Source organism: Hypomesus transpacificus, unplaced genomic scaffold (assembly GCF_021917145.1).
Source record: "Hypomesus transpacificus isolate Combined female unplaced genomic scaffold, fHypTra1 scaffold_133, whole genome shotgun sequence".
NCBI classification, from domain to species: Eukaryota; Metazoa; Chordata; class Actinopteri; order Osmeriformes; family Osmeridae; genus Hypomesus; species Hypomesus transpacificus.
In genome coordinates, this window is record NW_025813709.1 from 514,012 (window position 1) to 528,735 (window position 14,724).

A 14,724-nucleotide genomic window follows, 5' to 3' on the forward strand; every position below is an offset into this window, starting at 1 on the left:
CCCTCTGTATCCTGAACACTTCACCAGACTAACAACATCACCACTCCGCCGCATCACCAACATGGGCTCGGTCTTACCTTCAGACGCTGTGGTGCTGAAGTCTGGATTTAAATGTCAGAGTCGCTCCTTGTCAGATATCATCACCTCAGACATCCTACACAGCTTCCTGTATGGCCGCTGGAGGAACGTGCTGGGAGACCACCTGATGGAGGAGCGGCAGAGCGCCGCAAGCCCCCGGACAGCCTTCACCGCCGAGGTCCTCGCGCAGTCCTTCGCCGGTGGTGAGTTTGGAAGGCCACATTTATTTACCTGTGGATTCAGATACTCAACCATCAAACTGAGTGTGTTTGCTGTGTGTGTTCACGATGAAGCAATGTGGTTGTAGGCCAAAAATATAAATGTTCTTGATAGTCTTTATTTGATGTAATCTGTATAGTGTTAATATAGGTTATTTTGAGATGTTTTTATTTCAGATGACATGAATATTGGGGTCAAGTGTGTTCTATATATTTTAGAATATTACTAACACGTAGCCTGAAATATATTTTTATATTTCATTAACTCTATCCAGCCCTTCTAAGCATGGCAATTTCCCACTTGCTATGTTGACAATAATTGACATAAAACCGTGAAATGGGGCTTTAGTCAAAACGCATTCAACATTGAAAACCTCGGTGAGGTCTGCTCGAGCGACACGCTGCCGTTCAGAATGAACCAAGAAAAACTTTCCCTCTGTTCTAGATTTCTTCCCAAGGTTTCTGTGACTTTCTCATTACTGTTCTCGATATTTTCCCTCTTTACCCCTTTTATTTTCACCCATTTAACGCATTAACCCGTTTAGTGCTTTGAGACCTCGCATTTAGAAGCTTGTTAGGCGTGTAACCGCTGCTGACTGAAAGACGTACGGTATTAAATTCATTTGGTTAACTTTGTGCTTGACCTGAGAAAGTTTCCACTTAAACCGAGGGGAGAGAAAGGTTCCCTTTCTTTGAGGTGTCCCGGGGTTTATCCCGCATTCATCAATCTCCGGACAGCCCTACCCCCCTCCCCTGGCAGCTACGGGCTGCGAGCCCTCTTATTCTCTCGCCTTAAAAGATTGCTGTTCCTCAGATAATGCGCCGTGAAGGCTAATTCTATTGCCATTCATTGCATGTCAACCATCTAATCGCCTTTCCATTTTTTTGTTTGAGAAATTCCTGGGTCTTTTAAACAAGTCTTCGTTTCTTTCAGCGAAAATTTATTGCTACAAAGTTCTTAAAAGGATAATGAATTTGGAATTAGCCGTTTCTTTCCAGTAAGGTTTAATGAATATCACATCTGAAGCATGACAGATTGCTGGACCCTGTGCAGTAGAAGACCATTATTCGGGACGTCTTTTCGCTGCCTCCAATAGCCTACAATTTTCTTTGATTCTGACATTAAAGGAACGCAAGAGTTTTCTTTTTTATAAATTGAATGAGGATGAAAATGCTTTCCGAGGAGCTTTCTCTACAACAATAACTTTCAATTCATTCATTTAATCGAATTAAACGGTGGATAAGATCTGGCTTAATATTTCGTGACCAAAATGCAGACTAATTCCCGGGAAATTCCAAAACGTTCCAACTCTCCCCGGGAGCAACATGACAATGTTACTGAATTTAAATACATCAAAATACGTATAGACTAATATATATACTATATAATTTTGTTTAATGGGCTAAGTCAGATAAAAAAAATATATTGTCTAACTATTTTATGTTTAAAAAAGATGTGGCTTTGAGACGCAGTATTCATTGCGTATTTCCAGAGTCCTCCGTCAGACTGACCCTCATTCCCCCGTCTGTCTGCAGAGGTGCAAAAGCTGTCCAGCCTCGTTCTCCCAAGCGAGGTTATCATCGCCCAGAGCTCCGTCCCCGGTGAAGGTCTGGGCATCTTCTCCAAGACGTGGATCAAGGCCGGGACTGAGATGGGCCCGTTCAGCGGGCGTGTGGTGCCCCCGGACACCGTGGACCAGCTGAGAAACAACAACCTGATGTGGGAGGTAAACACACCCTCCCCCGCCCCACAGTCTCTACTTGCTCTTTCAGCAAACGGTTTAATCCAGGGGGGAATTTGGGCCGGAGACTTTGTAAAATGCTCAGAGATAGAGACCCACTCATTATCTAGTTACTAGATATTATTAGTTAATAAAGGCTTATGGCTGTCTGAACTGCACACTTTTTACAAGGAGGGAGCAAGTTGTTGCACTAAACACACATTCATATAATTATATTATTCATAATGTGCTAACAATAACATGCTAATTAAGCAGATTGTTTAATCCTAAACCATGGACCAGGGGCGTAGCCAGAACAATATTTTCGGGCAGTCCTAGGAAAATATGGATAGGCATCTTTTCAGTTTCTTTTACTTATTGACTTTGCGATGTACACCAGGTGCATAATTTTTCGGAGATATTTTCGTTTTTGGGTATAGACCTTAGAACAAATTGGGTAGGCCTGTGCCTACCCGTGGCTACGCCCCTGCCATGGACCGAGGAGGATTTGAACCTGTGACCTTAATATGCAGGCAAATACACTACGGCTATGATATACCTCCACCCTAAACTGTGCTATAACCCTGTCCCCTGGTGTCCTGCAGGTGTTCAACGAGGACGGCTCGGTGCGCTACTTCATCGACGCCAGCCAGGAGGACCAACGCAGCTGGATGACCTACATCAAGTGCGCTCGCAACGAGCAGGAGCAGAACCTGGAGGTGATGCAGCTGGGAGGCAGCATCTTCTACAAGGCTGTGGAGGTGAGGACCACGGCCCACAACACTGGAGATAATCTCCAGGTGGAGAGCAACTGAGATGGGAAGAGGGTAGCCTCTTGCTTAGCAGATCATATAAAGACACAATATGCTCCAAAATCTGCCGATATTTCTCAGGTTAGGACAGCAGAATATTGAAGCAAATCTGTCAAGTGCTGCTCTACAGCACCACCTGCTGGCTAGAAAGATTTTCAGCGTTCACAGACTGAACAGCTAAAGCTCTCAAACACTCGACCTGCTAGTCCTCTTCCTTACTTGACCTTTGACCCCCTTCCAGACCATCCCCCCGGACCAGGAGCTGCTGGTGTGGTATGGAAACTCACAGAACACCTTCCTGGGGATTCCAGGAGTCCCTGGGCTGGAAGAGGAACAGCAGAAGAAGAGCAAGAACGGTGAGATGGCCAGAGGCTGGAGGAGGGAGGGTGTCGGGGGGGGGGGGGGGGGAAGGAGGGAGGGAGGGGGCCAGGGGGGGGAAGGAGGGAGGGGGCCAGGGGGGGGAAGGAGGGAGGGGGCCAGGGGGGGGAAGGAGGGAGGGAGGGGGCCAGGGGGTGCAGGAGGGAGGGAGGGTAGAGGAGAGGGCAAAGGTTAAGAGAGGGGGGAAAGAGCGTCTTTAGCTGATCACTATCAGAGCCATTAAACAGACAATGAGGTCAGTAGGCCAGCCATTACCTCCTTAGGCCTGTTTAATGTGTCTGTGGCATTGTGGCTAAACCTTGGCCCAGATCGCTATCTGACTAAGCTGCAGCACCCTCCCCTCAGCTCGCATGACAACTTCAGTCTGAGAGGGTGTTACGTTACTCAAGGAGCTTTCAGTGTCTCACATCTGTGAAATTACAGGCTGTATTGTATCTGAATGTGGTGAAACATTGTTTTCTCACTGACTGTTGCATTCGACCAGAAAGTTCACTGATCACCTTAACTCACACCCTTCTCTTTCTCCTCACAGAAGATTCCCACTCCTGCGATGGCTTTTCCTCCTGCTCCCCCTCCTCTTCCTCTTCCTCCTCCTCCTCCTCTTCCTCCACCAGCCGCATGCGCTGCGTGATCTGCCACCGTGGCTTCAACTCCCGCAGCAACCTGCGCTCGCACATGCGCATCCACACGCTGGACAAGCCCTTTGTCTGCCGCTTCTGCAACCGCCGCTTCAGCCAGTCGTCCACGCTGCGCAACCACGTCCGGCTGCACACTGGGGAGCGCCCGTACAAGTGCCACGTCTGCCAGAGCGCTTACTCCCAGCTGGCCGGACTGAGGGCGCACCAGAAGAGCGCCCGGCATCGTCCCAGCGCGGCCGGCTCGGACACCCCCTCCCAGCCCCCCCCCCCCTCCTCCTCCTCCTGCGCCCACACAGATGCCCAGCCTGTCTCAGCACCAGCTGGTGCACCACATCCCCACCCTGGTGCTCTGAGGGGGGGAGGGAGGGGGAGGGGAGTAGGTAGAGGGAGGGAGGGAGAGGGAGAGACTTGAACAATGTTGCACTTTAGCTTGACATGCTCTGGAGGGCGCTAGTTTGCTTTGGTTCAGCCTGGAACAGGAGACCAGAGCTTTGTTTGGGTTTGCTCAGGATTAACTCCTGACCACACTTGTGAGATGGTCTTCACTGGCAAGCAGGTTCATGACAAAGGGAAGTTTAGACTGATATATTATAGACTGTTAAATGAGCCTGTGTGTATAAATGGCCTGAACACTTTGTTCTCCAATACTTTTTAGAAGTGGCCTTATTTCCAGGTGTGGCATCATGTTTATGATGGTTGTATGTGATTGTCACCACCCTGTTCCAAAGGAATATCTACTCTTGTTTATTTAACCTGAGTGTGAATGAATACCGTAAATGTACAGTTTGTAGGAACAATGTCTACATTTGCTTATTCCTATTTTTTTCTGAATTTTCTAATGGGATTCCTATCCCATTTATACCACATGGCATTGTGGGAGGACATGGGGATTTCATTGAGTCTAGTCCTGTTATTATACTCCAAATATGTCAACCAGCACCATTCCAGGTGGTGTTCACCTGTAGCTCTACCAAGAAGCCAACCATAAAAAGAGAAATCTGAAGTACCAGATGAAGAAGCCAAGCAGGCTTCAATCTGCTGTCTGAAGTCCACAAAACTAAATTGTCACTTTATCTCTGTACATTCCTGTAAAACTTTGTGTAATTTGTCAATTGTATGTAAATGTGAATGTAAATAAATGTCCTTTCTTTATATTCTAAATAAATGACAATACCCAAATATGTCCAATCATGATCAAATAAATTGCCACCCTATCACACTACCTAAATATAGCACCTGTAACATTAACATAATATAACTCCGTCAGTCTCCAGGCTGCCGTAGGCCATGAAGTTCTACTCGAGTCCAAACTGGCATGGCTGAACTACAACTCCCATCATCCTCTCTGCTCCCAGCCTGGCTGAACTAACACACATCATTCTCTGCTCCCTCAGCCTTGTTGAACTACAACTCCCATAAGGCAAGTTGAAGTCTGGCATATCGGGCATAGAGTATCGGGTGGTGACGAGTTCATCTTAAATTCCACAGGATGGCGCTAGTTACCAGGCAACCTATAGTACCAAACACCTTTACCGAATTTGTTGACTGACAGTGTTCACTTCTAATCAGTATCAAAGTGTGTAGCCATGTATACGTATTAGTTAGGTGTCAAATGAAGTAAGCCATTACAATTGTGTAATCTAAATGAAATGTTTTTGTAGAACACTGATTTAAAATGACTTCATGACGTCATTTAAAAGCGCCGACGGAGTGAGGGAGAATCAGAAAGCATGGCTGTTGACATGAGATTACCAACTATTCGTAAACAAGTGTCGTTATCAATCTCTTCGTCTGTTTTGGATGGAAAAGACCTTGTAGTTCCCGGTGATGTGCTTACTTCAGATTCCGGATTTATGAGGTAATTATGTGCTTCAAGCAGTGGACACGAAGACTAGAAGTGACGTAGCTAGTTAGCTAGCTAGTACAGTATTGCAAACAGTTAGATCTGGTAGCATCCCATTAACTAAAGTATTAAGGGGTACTTGCTAGCATACCTTTCACGTCTAAACGTTACTCGTAGTATTGTTTGAACGGATACTTTTTAACAGACATTTTTTTCTTCCGTAGGGGGCATGGCACGTACATGGACGATGAAAAATTAACAGCCTCAGTAGCAGGAGAGGTGGAGAGGGTCAACAAACTAATCTGTGTGCGTCCTCTTAAGACAAGGTGAGTTGTCAGAGAGGGCTGGAGCTGGGAGCTGTTACAGAGTTTGTAAACGTGATGCTAATAGATCATCAAATGTCCCATTTACGGTCTGCTTTGGTTCCAGGTTCAATGGAGAGGTCGGAGACGTAGTGGTGGGCAGAATCACCGAGGTATGGCTCGAACTTTCACACCGTTACTAGCAGGGGAAAGCTTTATGAGTGCGATGAGGGACCTCTGGCACAGTGGAAAGCTTTATGAGTGCGATGAGGGACCTCTGGCACAGTGGAAAGCCAGACTGCTGATCCAGATCTCACACATTCAAATCCCCCTTGTCCATTGCTTTGAATGAAAGCTAAATAAATGAATGCATTATTAAAAGCTAAATGAATGCATTATTAAAAGCTACATGAATGCATTAGTAAAAGGAAAGTACATGACTTCTGAGAGCATGCGTGTCTTGTGCAGGTGCAGCAGAAGAGATGGAAGGTGGAAACCAACTCGAGGCTAGACTCTGTTCTGCTCCTATCTTCCGTCAACCTGCCTGGAGGAGAGCTGGTCAGTGCAACCCCTCTGTCATGTCTTCAGTCTAGTGGGTGCTGTGGGACTATTGGTGCACTTAAGGTTGTAGTGAATGTACAATGTATGCCACCATGGGTGGACTAAGTTATTTTCTCATATATTCAGATTAACTAGTGTAACAGTTGGCTAACTTCTAGAAGATGTTGATGTTGTTGTTGATGTTGTCCTTCCTGCGTCTTTAGAGGAGGAGGTCGGCTGAGGATGAACTGACCATGCGGGACTATCTGCAGGAGGGAGACCTCATCAGTGTATCCTAGCAACACGATAGCCCTGTTATCCTTGTAGCAACACGATAGCCCTGTTATCCTTGTAGCAACACGATAGCCCTGTTATCCTTGTAGCAACACGATAGCCCTGTTATCCTTGTAGCAACACAATAGCCCTGTTATCCTTGTAGCTCCACTAGCTTATTCGCAGCTAAATATATCAGAAAGCTTCACCAGCCTACCAGGACCATCGCTTGTGTCCGTTTGAACGATTTCATCAAGCCATTCGTTTTTAAATGTAAAACTGCCCCTTTTTTGGGGCGCCTGTAAAGGTAATGTTCCTGTTTTTCGGTGCCCGTCAAAGCTTGAGCAGAGCGCCAGGGTCGTAATTTTGTTAAAAACTTGCGTGTAGTCTAGAGTGACATTGAAATGTATGAAGTGGGCTTTGCCGCATTTGGCCGTTCAACTGAACATTGGTTTGATAAAATATTAAATAAAAAGAAATAGATTTTATTTTGTGCGCTGGTCCTTCGACTGGTCTGCGTGGTTACGCAGGCGCGCAGCTTAGAGGGAACATTGATCAGAAGTGCATCATTTTAAAAGTCAAGGAGCTGTTTGTATGAGGGTACTACAAAGGACAAACCCACTCCCCATTATTCCTTGGCACCAACCACCGAAATCCTGTTAGAACTCTGCACTTATGATCCATGATTTTCTGCTGTACTTTCTTAGTCTGTCTACATTATTGCTGTGGCTGAAAGTGTCAGTGAGGCCCATCCAGTTTTCAGCTGTCAGTTCAACCATCTTTGAAGAAATGATTGTCATCCTTGACTGTGTGTCAGGCTGAAGTGCAGTCTGTGTTCTCAGACGGAGCACTGTCTCTCCACACACGCAGTCTGAAATACGGAAAGGTAACGGAGTGTGTCCCCTTCCTGTATGTGGTGTCATGTAAACGTACTGTATATCATGGGGATTTGAACCTGCTAGCTCTTGATCTACACCTAGCTGGTAGTCAGACTGACGTTTCCCTTGTACTGTGCAGCTGGGCCAGGGGGTTCTGGTGCAGCTGTCGCCCTCCCTGATCAAGAGGCAGAAGACTCACTTCCACAACCTCCCCTGCGGAGCCTCGCTCATCCTGGGGAACAACGGCTTTGTGTGGCTGTACCCCACCCCAGGACAGCAGGCGGAGGAGGCCGGGGGGTACCATACCAGCCTGGAGGTGAGGAGGAGGTCTTAACTGCTTCTGTATTATGTCTTGTGTACGTTTTAAACATCATTCATCTCTCCTCGTCCTCCTCAGCCTGTGTCTCTGTCAGACCGGGAGGTGATCTCCAGGCTGAGGAACTGCCTGCTGGCTCTGAGTGCTCACATGGTGCTCCTGTATGACACCAGCGTGCTGTACTGCTACGAGTCCTCGATGCCTCACCAGGTAACAGCTATCATGTTCATTTAGTTCTAGATCTGCACTCAAATGCTCCCCAAATATGCATCTGGAAGGTGCTCGTTCAGGATGTCTACAACCCACCATCAGAGCTGGTCTTCTTAATGTGAGATTTGGTTTTCCTGTTTCCTGTCTCTAGATCAAGGACATCTTGAAACCGGAGGTTATGGAGGAGATTGTGATGGTGACGCGTCAGAAACTGGTGGAACAGGAAGGATAGAGACAGGAAGTAGATAGAGGAGACAGGAAGTAGAGAGAGGAGACAGGAAGTAGAGAGAGGAGACAGGAAGTAGAGAGAGGAGACAGGAGGAGAGGAAGGAGAGAAGGAACAGGAGGAGACAGGAAGGAGAGAGGGAACAGGAGACAGGGAGCACACCTCGACCAGAGACTACAGATATTTAGTATGGATCCCAAACTCGAGCACTGAAACCTTGTCTTGAGGAGGCCAGGAGCATCGTTTTATTCCGGACATTTTGTGAAACTTGCATATAACCTGTTGATGCACTTGTCTGATGACTGACCAGGAAATGTATCCATCACACCTGGAAACCTTTCCCTTATACCTGTATGGAAATGTGATGACTGTTTCCGGATGGAGTGGCCTTTGTTATGCTGTTTAAGCAGGTGTACCTTTTTTTGTAAATGTTTTATAAAGAACTAAAGACGTGATAATGGTTGAAAACTCCTTATTTTTTTGAGGGAAATAAATACTTGCAAGTCATTAACTGCATTGGAGTAATACAAATTATTATTCACATTATGCTCTTTTCTCGTGTAAAACCTTGTGAAGTATAAGTTGATGTAATGGTTGTGTATTTGACAACATGGTTGCTGCCTGGAATATGAATCTGCATGCTGGTATGGCTCTTCACTTAACGGAGGGGCCCGAACAACCGGGGCCTTCCAGCCAAACGCTCGAGAGTCCCGTGTAGGCACTAGCCCATGCACGCACACTCTGACGTTAATCGTATCCCCACCCCCAGATTTTAGTAACCCACCTTGCGTACAGAAATATGGCGGCCTCGGCGACGGCTATCCGACCGAAATTTGTTTCTCATACTTCCACGAGCAAGTTTTAAGTAAGTACGCGGCCCGAGCGTACGGTAACGGAGGGAAACTGTAAGTGTGTTGAAGGATTTGTGAGTTAAAGGCCTGACAGCTCCTGGATATCCCGAGGAAGCAGGATTCTACGCCGTGTCTCAAGTGCCTGGGTCCGGGTGAACGGTAGAGAGACTCGGCAAGACTGGAAGAGTGGACACGGAAGTTTGAAAGAGGACCAAATATTAAGTTGGGTGGACGTTGTGCCAAAGCGTTTTATGTGTATTAAATGGACTTGGTTATGGTTAACATGCACCCGGGGTGAGACTATTGCAGACTTTGTTGTCAGCAAACTTGCGGGAGACAACTGTTGACTGTACCGATGTGGATTTTAAGGGTCTCTAGCGCTGTATATCACCAGATTTCAAGATTTAACTACTAGAAAGCTAAAGCTAGCGAAGTTAGCTCCATCGAAGCATTCTGGCAACGTTTTCATTACATTTTGCGTCCCAGTTGAATGCTAGAATCCGGTTATGCACGAAAGTGTGAGTGGGTTTCTGGGTGTGTTGAGAAGTGAGCCCGATGTCCACTTGTGAATACTACCTGTCTATATAATCTTGAATGTAAGCTTTACGAACTCAGGATATATATCCAGAAACCATGGTTGAGAATCTTTGTTCATTCAGACCATGTGTGCCTCATTCCACAGCTATGCCCATGTGGGTTTCTATTATAAATTAACCGAAACTGTGAACCTATGTGAAATGGGGCATGTATAGATCTCAGGAAGTATTTACCTGCTTCTAAATGTCAGTATGTCCGAAACACTGGTCTGTCACAAACTGAGCTTACTGGCTAGTGCACCCAGTTCAGTGAAAGGCTTGTCATGAAAGCAACATTTTACTAGTCAGACTTGGTGTCGTGTATGTTTGAGCTGGTCAGTGTTGTTGTTGTGGAAGTGTCCATCGTGGAACCTCAACGTTTAAAGACTTGAACATGTCTGAGTGGTGCAGCGCTGGCTGGTAACTCTCCCCAGAGCAGCCTGGACACAGCCAGGCGTGCAGGCCTGAGTTCCAGAAGAACCTCCTGTCTAATGTGACTGCTCTCTTCCTGCCATCTTCCGTGCCATTGATGCACGGTAACGAGAGACTTACCAGGCTAACCCTTACCAGCGACAGAAGGATCTGCAGAGTTCCGCACGTCTCTCCAGCCCAGCCAGGGAAGACTCCAGCGGGGCTGACAGTCTCTCCCCCTCACCCCAGCCCTCTCCCCCTTCACCCCAGCCCTCTCCCCCCTCACCTCACCCCAGCCCTCTCCCCCTTCACCCCAGCCCTCTCCCCCCTCACCTCACCCCAGCCCTCTCCCCCCTCACCCCAGCCCTCTCCCCCTTCACCCCAGCCCTCTCCCCCCTCACCCCAGCCCTCTCCCCCTTCACCCCAGCCCTCTCCCCCTCACCTCACCCCAGCCCTCTCCCCCTCACCCCAGCCCTCTCCCCCTCACCTCACCCCAGCCCTCTCCCCCCTCACCTCACCCCAGCCCTCTCCCCCCTCACCTCACCCCAGCCCTCTCCCCCCTCACCCCAGCCCTCTCCCCCTCACCCCAGCCCTCTCCCCCCTCACCCCAGCCCTCTCCCCCCTCACCCCAGCCCTCTCCCCCTCACCTCACCCCAGCCCTCTCCCCCCTCACCCCAGCCCTCTCCCCCTTCACCCCAGCCCTCTCCCCCTCACCCCAGCCCTCTCCCCCCTCACCGCAGCCCTCTCCCCCCTCACCCCAGCCCTCTCCCCCTTCACCCCAGCCCTCTCCCCCCTCACCTCACCCTAGCCCTCTCCCCACTAACTCACCCTCTGTCTGGCCCACATTTCTACTCACCCCAATACCTCGCCTCCACACCTCACTCTTGGACCCCCAGTGCCCCTGCTGCCCTGGCCCCCTGCTCCTATGGGGCAGCAGCCAGGGAAGGTGTCTGGAGACCAGAGGAGGCCTAGCCTGCCGGCGCTGCCCTTCATCAAGGCCGGCCGGAGGGACGCCTCGCGACATGGCCCCCTCCACTGCAACGTCTTTGCTGTGCACGGTAAGAGCCCCTGGCCTCCACACTCACACTGATGAAGAGACCCCTTTTATCCACAGCAACAAACATCAGAGGGTTTTGGTTGATCAGAGTGACAGCGTCATCCGGATGAGGAAATGCTTAAGATGTTCAGATGCTATAAAAGACCTGATGTCCACACCTAGTGGGACACGCCTGGACCCAAACCGTATCCCCGAGGATAAACAGTCAGTTTAGGATGGCGTGGGGGATTCTGGGTGACGTGTGTGAAAGTCTAAATCCTCAGATGTGGACAGGAAGGTGGACTGCAGTCAGACAGGAAGGTGGACTGCAGTCAGACAGGAAGGTGGACTGCAGTCAGACAGGAAGGTGGACTGCAGTCAGACAGCAAGGTGGACTGCAGTCAGACAGCAAGGTGGACTGCAGTCAGACAGGAAGGTGGACTGCAGTCAGACAGGAAGGTGGACTGCAGTCAGACAGGAAGGTGGACTGCAGTCAGACAGGAAGGTGGACTGCAGTCAGACAGGAAGGTGGACTGCAGTCAGACAGGAAGGTGGACTGCAGTCAGACAGGAAGGTGGACTGCAGTCAGACGGCAAGGTGGACTGCAGTCAGACAGGAAGGTGGACTGCAGTCAGACGGCAAGGTGGACTGCAGTCAGACAGGAAGGTGGACTGCAGTCAGACAGGAAGGTGGACTGCAGTCAGACAGTAGTTTAGCTCTCATGCTAGCCCAGGGAGGCTGTGGTGAGGTAGTTGAGCTCTCATGCTAGCCCAGTGAGGCTGTGGTGAGGTAGTTTAGCTCTCATGCTAGCCCAGTGAGGCTGTGGTGAGGTAGTTTAGCTCTCATGCTAGCCCAGGGAGGCTGTAGTGAGGTAGTTTAGCTCTCATGCTAGCCCAGTGAGGCTGTGCTGAGGTAGTTTAGCTCTCATGCTAGCCCAGTCAGGCTGTGGTGAGGTAGTTTAGCTCTCATGCTAGCCCAGTGAGGCTGTGTTGAGGTAGTTTAGCTCTCATGCTAGCCCAGTGAGGCTATAGTGAGGTACTTTAGTTCTCATTCTACAGAGAGAGAGAGAGGGCAGGAGAATGAGGAGAAGGGAGTTGGAGGGCAAGCAGAGACGTGTTCATCCCTCCAGTGTATCTGCACTGTAGAGAGGACATGCTTCCACATGGCTCTGTACCCGCTCGCCCACCCAGGACCGGGCGGACTCCTGCAGGCTCCAGACCCACACAACCCCTACAGCAGCTCTGGGTCCTGGTGTGAGGAGTTTCCTGCTGTTGCATTCTGGGGGACTGGTGCATTCTGGGAGTGTGAAATCATGAAGCGATGTGTCCCCAGCTCAGTGCTGGAGGAGACCAGGGTGGTTAGGGCTGTAGATACGCATCAGTGGCTGGGCTAGAGAGGACATGTTCCATCAGCTGGGCTGGAGGGGACATGTTCCATCAGCTGGGCTGGAGGGGACATGTTCCATCAGCTGGGCTGGAGAGGACATGTTCCATCAGCTGGGCTAGAGAGGACATGTTCCATCAGCTGGGCTGGAGGGGACATGTTCCATCAGCTGGGCTGGAGAGGACATGTTCCATCAGCTGGGTTAGAGAGGACATGTTCCATCAGCTGGGCTGGAGAGGACATGTTCCATCAGCTGGGCTGGGCTGGAGAGGACATGTTCCATCAGCTGGGCTGGAGGGGACATGTTCCATCAGCTGGGCTGGAGAGGACATGTTCCATCAGCTGGGCTGGAGAGGACATGTTCCATCAGCTGGGCTGGAGAGGACATGTTCCATCAGCTGGACATGTTCCTGTGTGTCTGATGGAGCTGAATGTTTCTGCTTGTTGAGGGTGATGCCTGGACACACCCACTATGCTAGCTACACCCTCCAATATCCTACTGACCCCTGACCCGTCCATCTTAGGCAGGATGTGAACTCACTACCTCTTCCTGGTGGCCTGAACTACACCTGTCTGCCTACATACCTGTCTGTCTGTCTGTTTGTCTGACTGACCCTCTCCAGTTGTCATTGCACTTTTTCTCTGCGCTGCTCTTCTCTTGCTCTCTCGCTCGCGCGCTCTCTCTCTCGCTCCCTCTCTCTTTCTCTCGCTCCCTCTCTCGTTTGGCTGGAACTTGTGGAATCTCTTCAGTCTAGACACCAAAGCTCCTTCATGATCCCTGTGGGTCCTGAAGACGCTGGAGGGGTAGGACCTCTCTCTCTGGGGTTTAGCGTTAGCCTAGCCATTAAAGGACAGTGTAGCGTTAGCCTAGCCATTAAAGGACAGTGTAGCGTTAGCCTAGCCATTACAGGACAGTGTAGCGTTAGCCTAGCCATTACAGGACAGTGTAGCGTTAGCCTAGCCATTACAGGACAGTGTAGCGTTAGCCTAGCCATTACAGGACAGTGTAGCATTAGCCTAGCCATTACAGGACAGTGTAGCATTAGCCTATTTGTGTGTGGGAAAGATCTGTGAGGACTGTGGTATGGCTCTCTCTTTGCTTGAAAACTTGACCACCTGGAAAAGAGCTGTCAGTAAAGACAATTCGGTACGGCAGATAATAACTAGCCAAAACAGGTGTGTGTGTGTGAAACTTCTTTTTAGTTATCAGGACAGTGAGACCAGATACAGAAAGTGAGTCAGGGTTGTGTTTCCAACTTCCTGTCTGAGTCCTCATCCTCAATAACAGTCTTATCTAAGTTGACAACCTTCTGCTTGCTGGGCTTTGTCACTGCTTACAGGTCCTTCTCAAGTGTGTGTGCAATGTGTGGTAGCATTTACTGTGTGTGTGTGTGTGCAGGGAACTGTGTGTGTGTGTACCTCCCCAGGCAGGGTTAGGTAATATTGCATATTTTGCAGAGAGAGTTGAACACAGGGCAAGCTACAGCAGTCAAGTCAGGAATGTGACCTCTTGTGCATTCCTGACAAATAACTGGTGCAATCCTCTCTCTCGCTCTCTCGCTCTCTCGCTCTCTCGCTCTCTTGCTCTCTGTTTCTGTCTTTCTCTCTCCGTCTCTCTCTGCATTCTGTGTTCCTCCTACTTCCTGTTTGTCTCCTGTCCACACGCATGTTCACTAATGCCAGTAACCATAGAGACAGGTTCCCCTCTGTCTTGTGTGTCCAGCGGGACAAGGAGGGGGAGTTTAAAGAGACGAGTTGCAAGTCCCCTTGCTAACACACACAGCTGCTTCTCTCAGGGCACACAGAGAACCTGTTTGTGTGTGTGTGTGTGTGTAAGGGTTAATTACCTACCTTGCAAATTCCATCTTGTGATAGAAATGCCGTCCTGTCACAGCCTGTTAGTCCTGGAGGGCTGTGACCACAACACTCCCTCACTCCCTTCGCTCCCTTCTCTCTCTCTTTTCCCTCTCTCTCTTTCTCCCCTTCCCTCCCCTCCTTCTCTGCCTTCCCTTTCTCCCCTTCCTTCTCTCTCTCC

General features: G+C 49.4%; 3 protein-coding genes across 4 annotated transcripts in view; all 3 read left to right on the top strand.

Moving 5' to 3' along the window:
• LOC124488335 (PR domain zinc finger protein 12-like) lies at nucleotides 1–4,247 on the top strand. The gene is given in 6 exon segments (XM_047050984.1): nucleotides 1–281; nucleotides 1,833–2,023; nucleotides 2,623–2,778; nucleotides 3,071–3,185; nucleotides 3,740–4,137; nucleotides 4,139–4,247. Coding segments are annotated over 6 exon segments (1,140 nt in total). The 5' UTR covers nucleotides 1–61; the 3' UTR covers nucleotides 4,199–4,247.
• A 1,175-nt stretch (nucleotides 4,248–5,422) lies between these two features.
• exosc2 (exosome component 2) lies at nucleotides 5,423–8,958 on the top strand. Its single transcript, XM_047050985.1, has 9 exons — nucleotides 5,423–5,703; nucleotides 5,913–6,014; nucleotides 6,118–6,163; nucleotides 6,459–6,548; nucleotides 6,755–6,820; nucleotides 7,621–7,689; nucleotides 7,821–7,997; nucleotides 8,079–8,207; nucleotides 8,359–8,958. The coding sequence occupies exons 1-9, from the start codon at nucleotides 5,576–5,578 to the stop codon at nucleotides 8,437–8,439; spliced, it is 888 nt and encodes a 295-aa protein (XP_046906941.1). The 5' UTR covers nucleotides 5,423–5,575; the 3' UTR covers nucleotides 8,440–8,958.
• A 2,077-nt stretch (nucleotides 8,959–11,035) lies between these two features.
• The window catches only part of abl1 (c-abl oncogene 1, non-receptor tyrosine kinase), a 15,828-nt gene continuing 12,139 nt past the window's right edge, over nucleotides 11,036–14,724 (top strand). For both annotated transcript variants that reach the window (XM_047050980.1, XM_047050982.1), the window contains exon 1: nucleotides 11,036–11,328. In XM_047050980.1, the coding sequence (XP_046906936.1) occupies nucleotides 11,196–11,328 (133 nt within the window). In that variant the 5' untranslated portion in view covers nucleotides 11,036–11,195. The remainder of the gene's footprint in view (nucleotides 11,329–14,724) is intronic.

What these genes read in the sequence shown, in the direction of transcription:
- exosc2 (XM_047050985.1), top strand. Translation starts at nt 5,576, where the DNA reads ATGGCTGTTGACATGAGATTACCAACTATTCGTAAACAAGTGTCGTTA. An exon ending in GCAGTCTGAAATACGGAAAG is followed by an intron (nt 7,690 to 7,820) that starts GTAACGGAGTGT and finishes TGTACTGTGCAG; the next exon opens with CTGGGCCAGGGGGTTCTGGT. An exon ending in GGTACCATACCAGCCTGGAG is followed by an intron (nt 7,998 to 8,078) that starts GTGAGGAGGAGG and finishes CGTCCTCCTCAG; the next exon opens with CCTGTGTCTCTGTCAGACCG.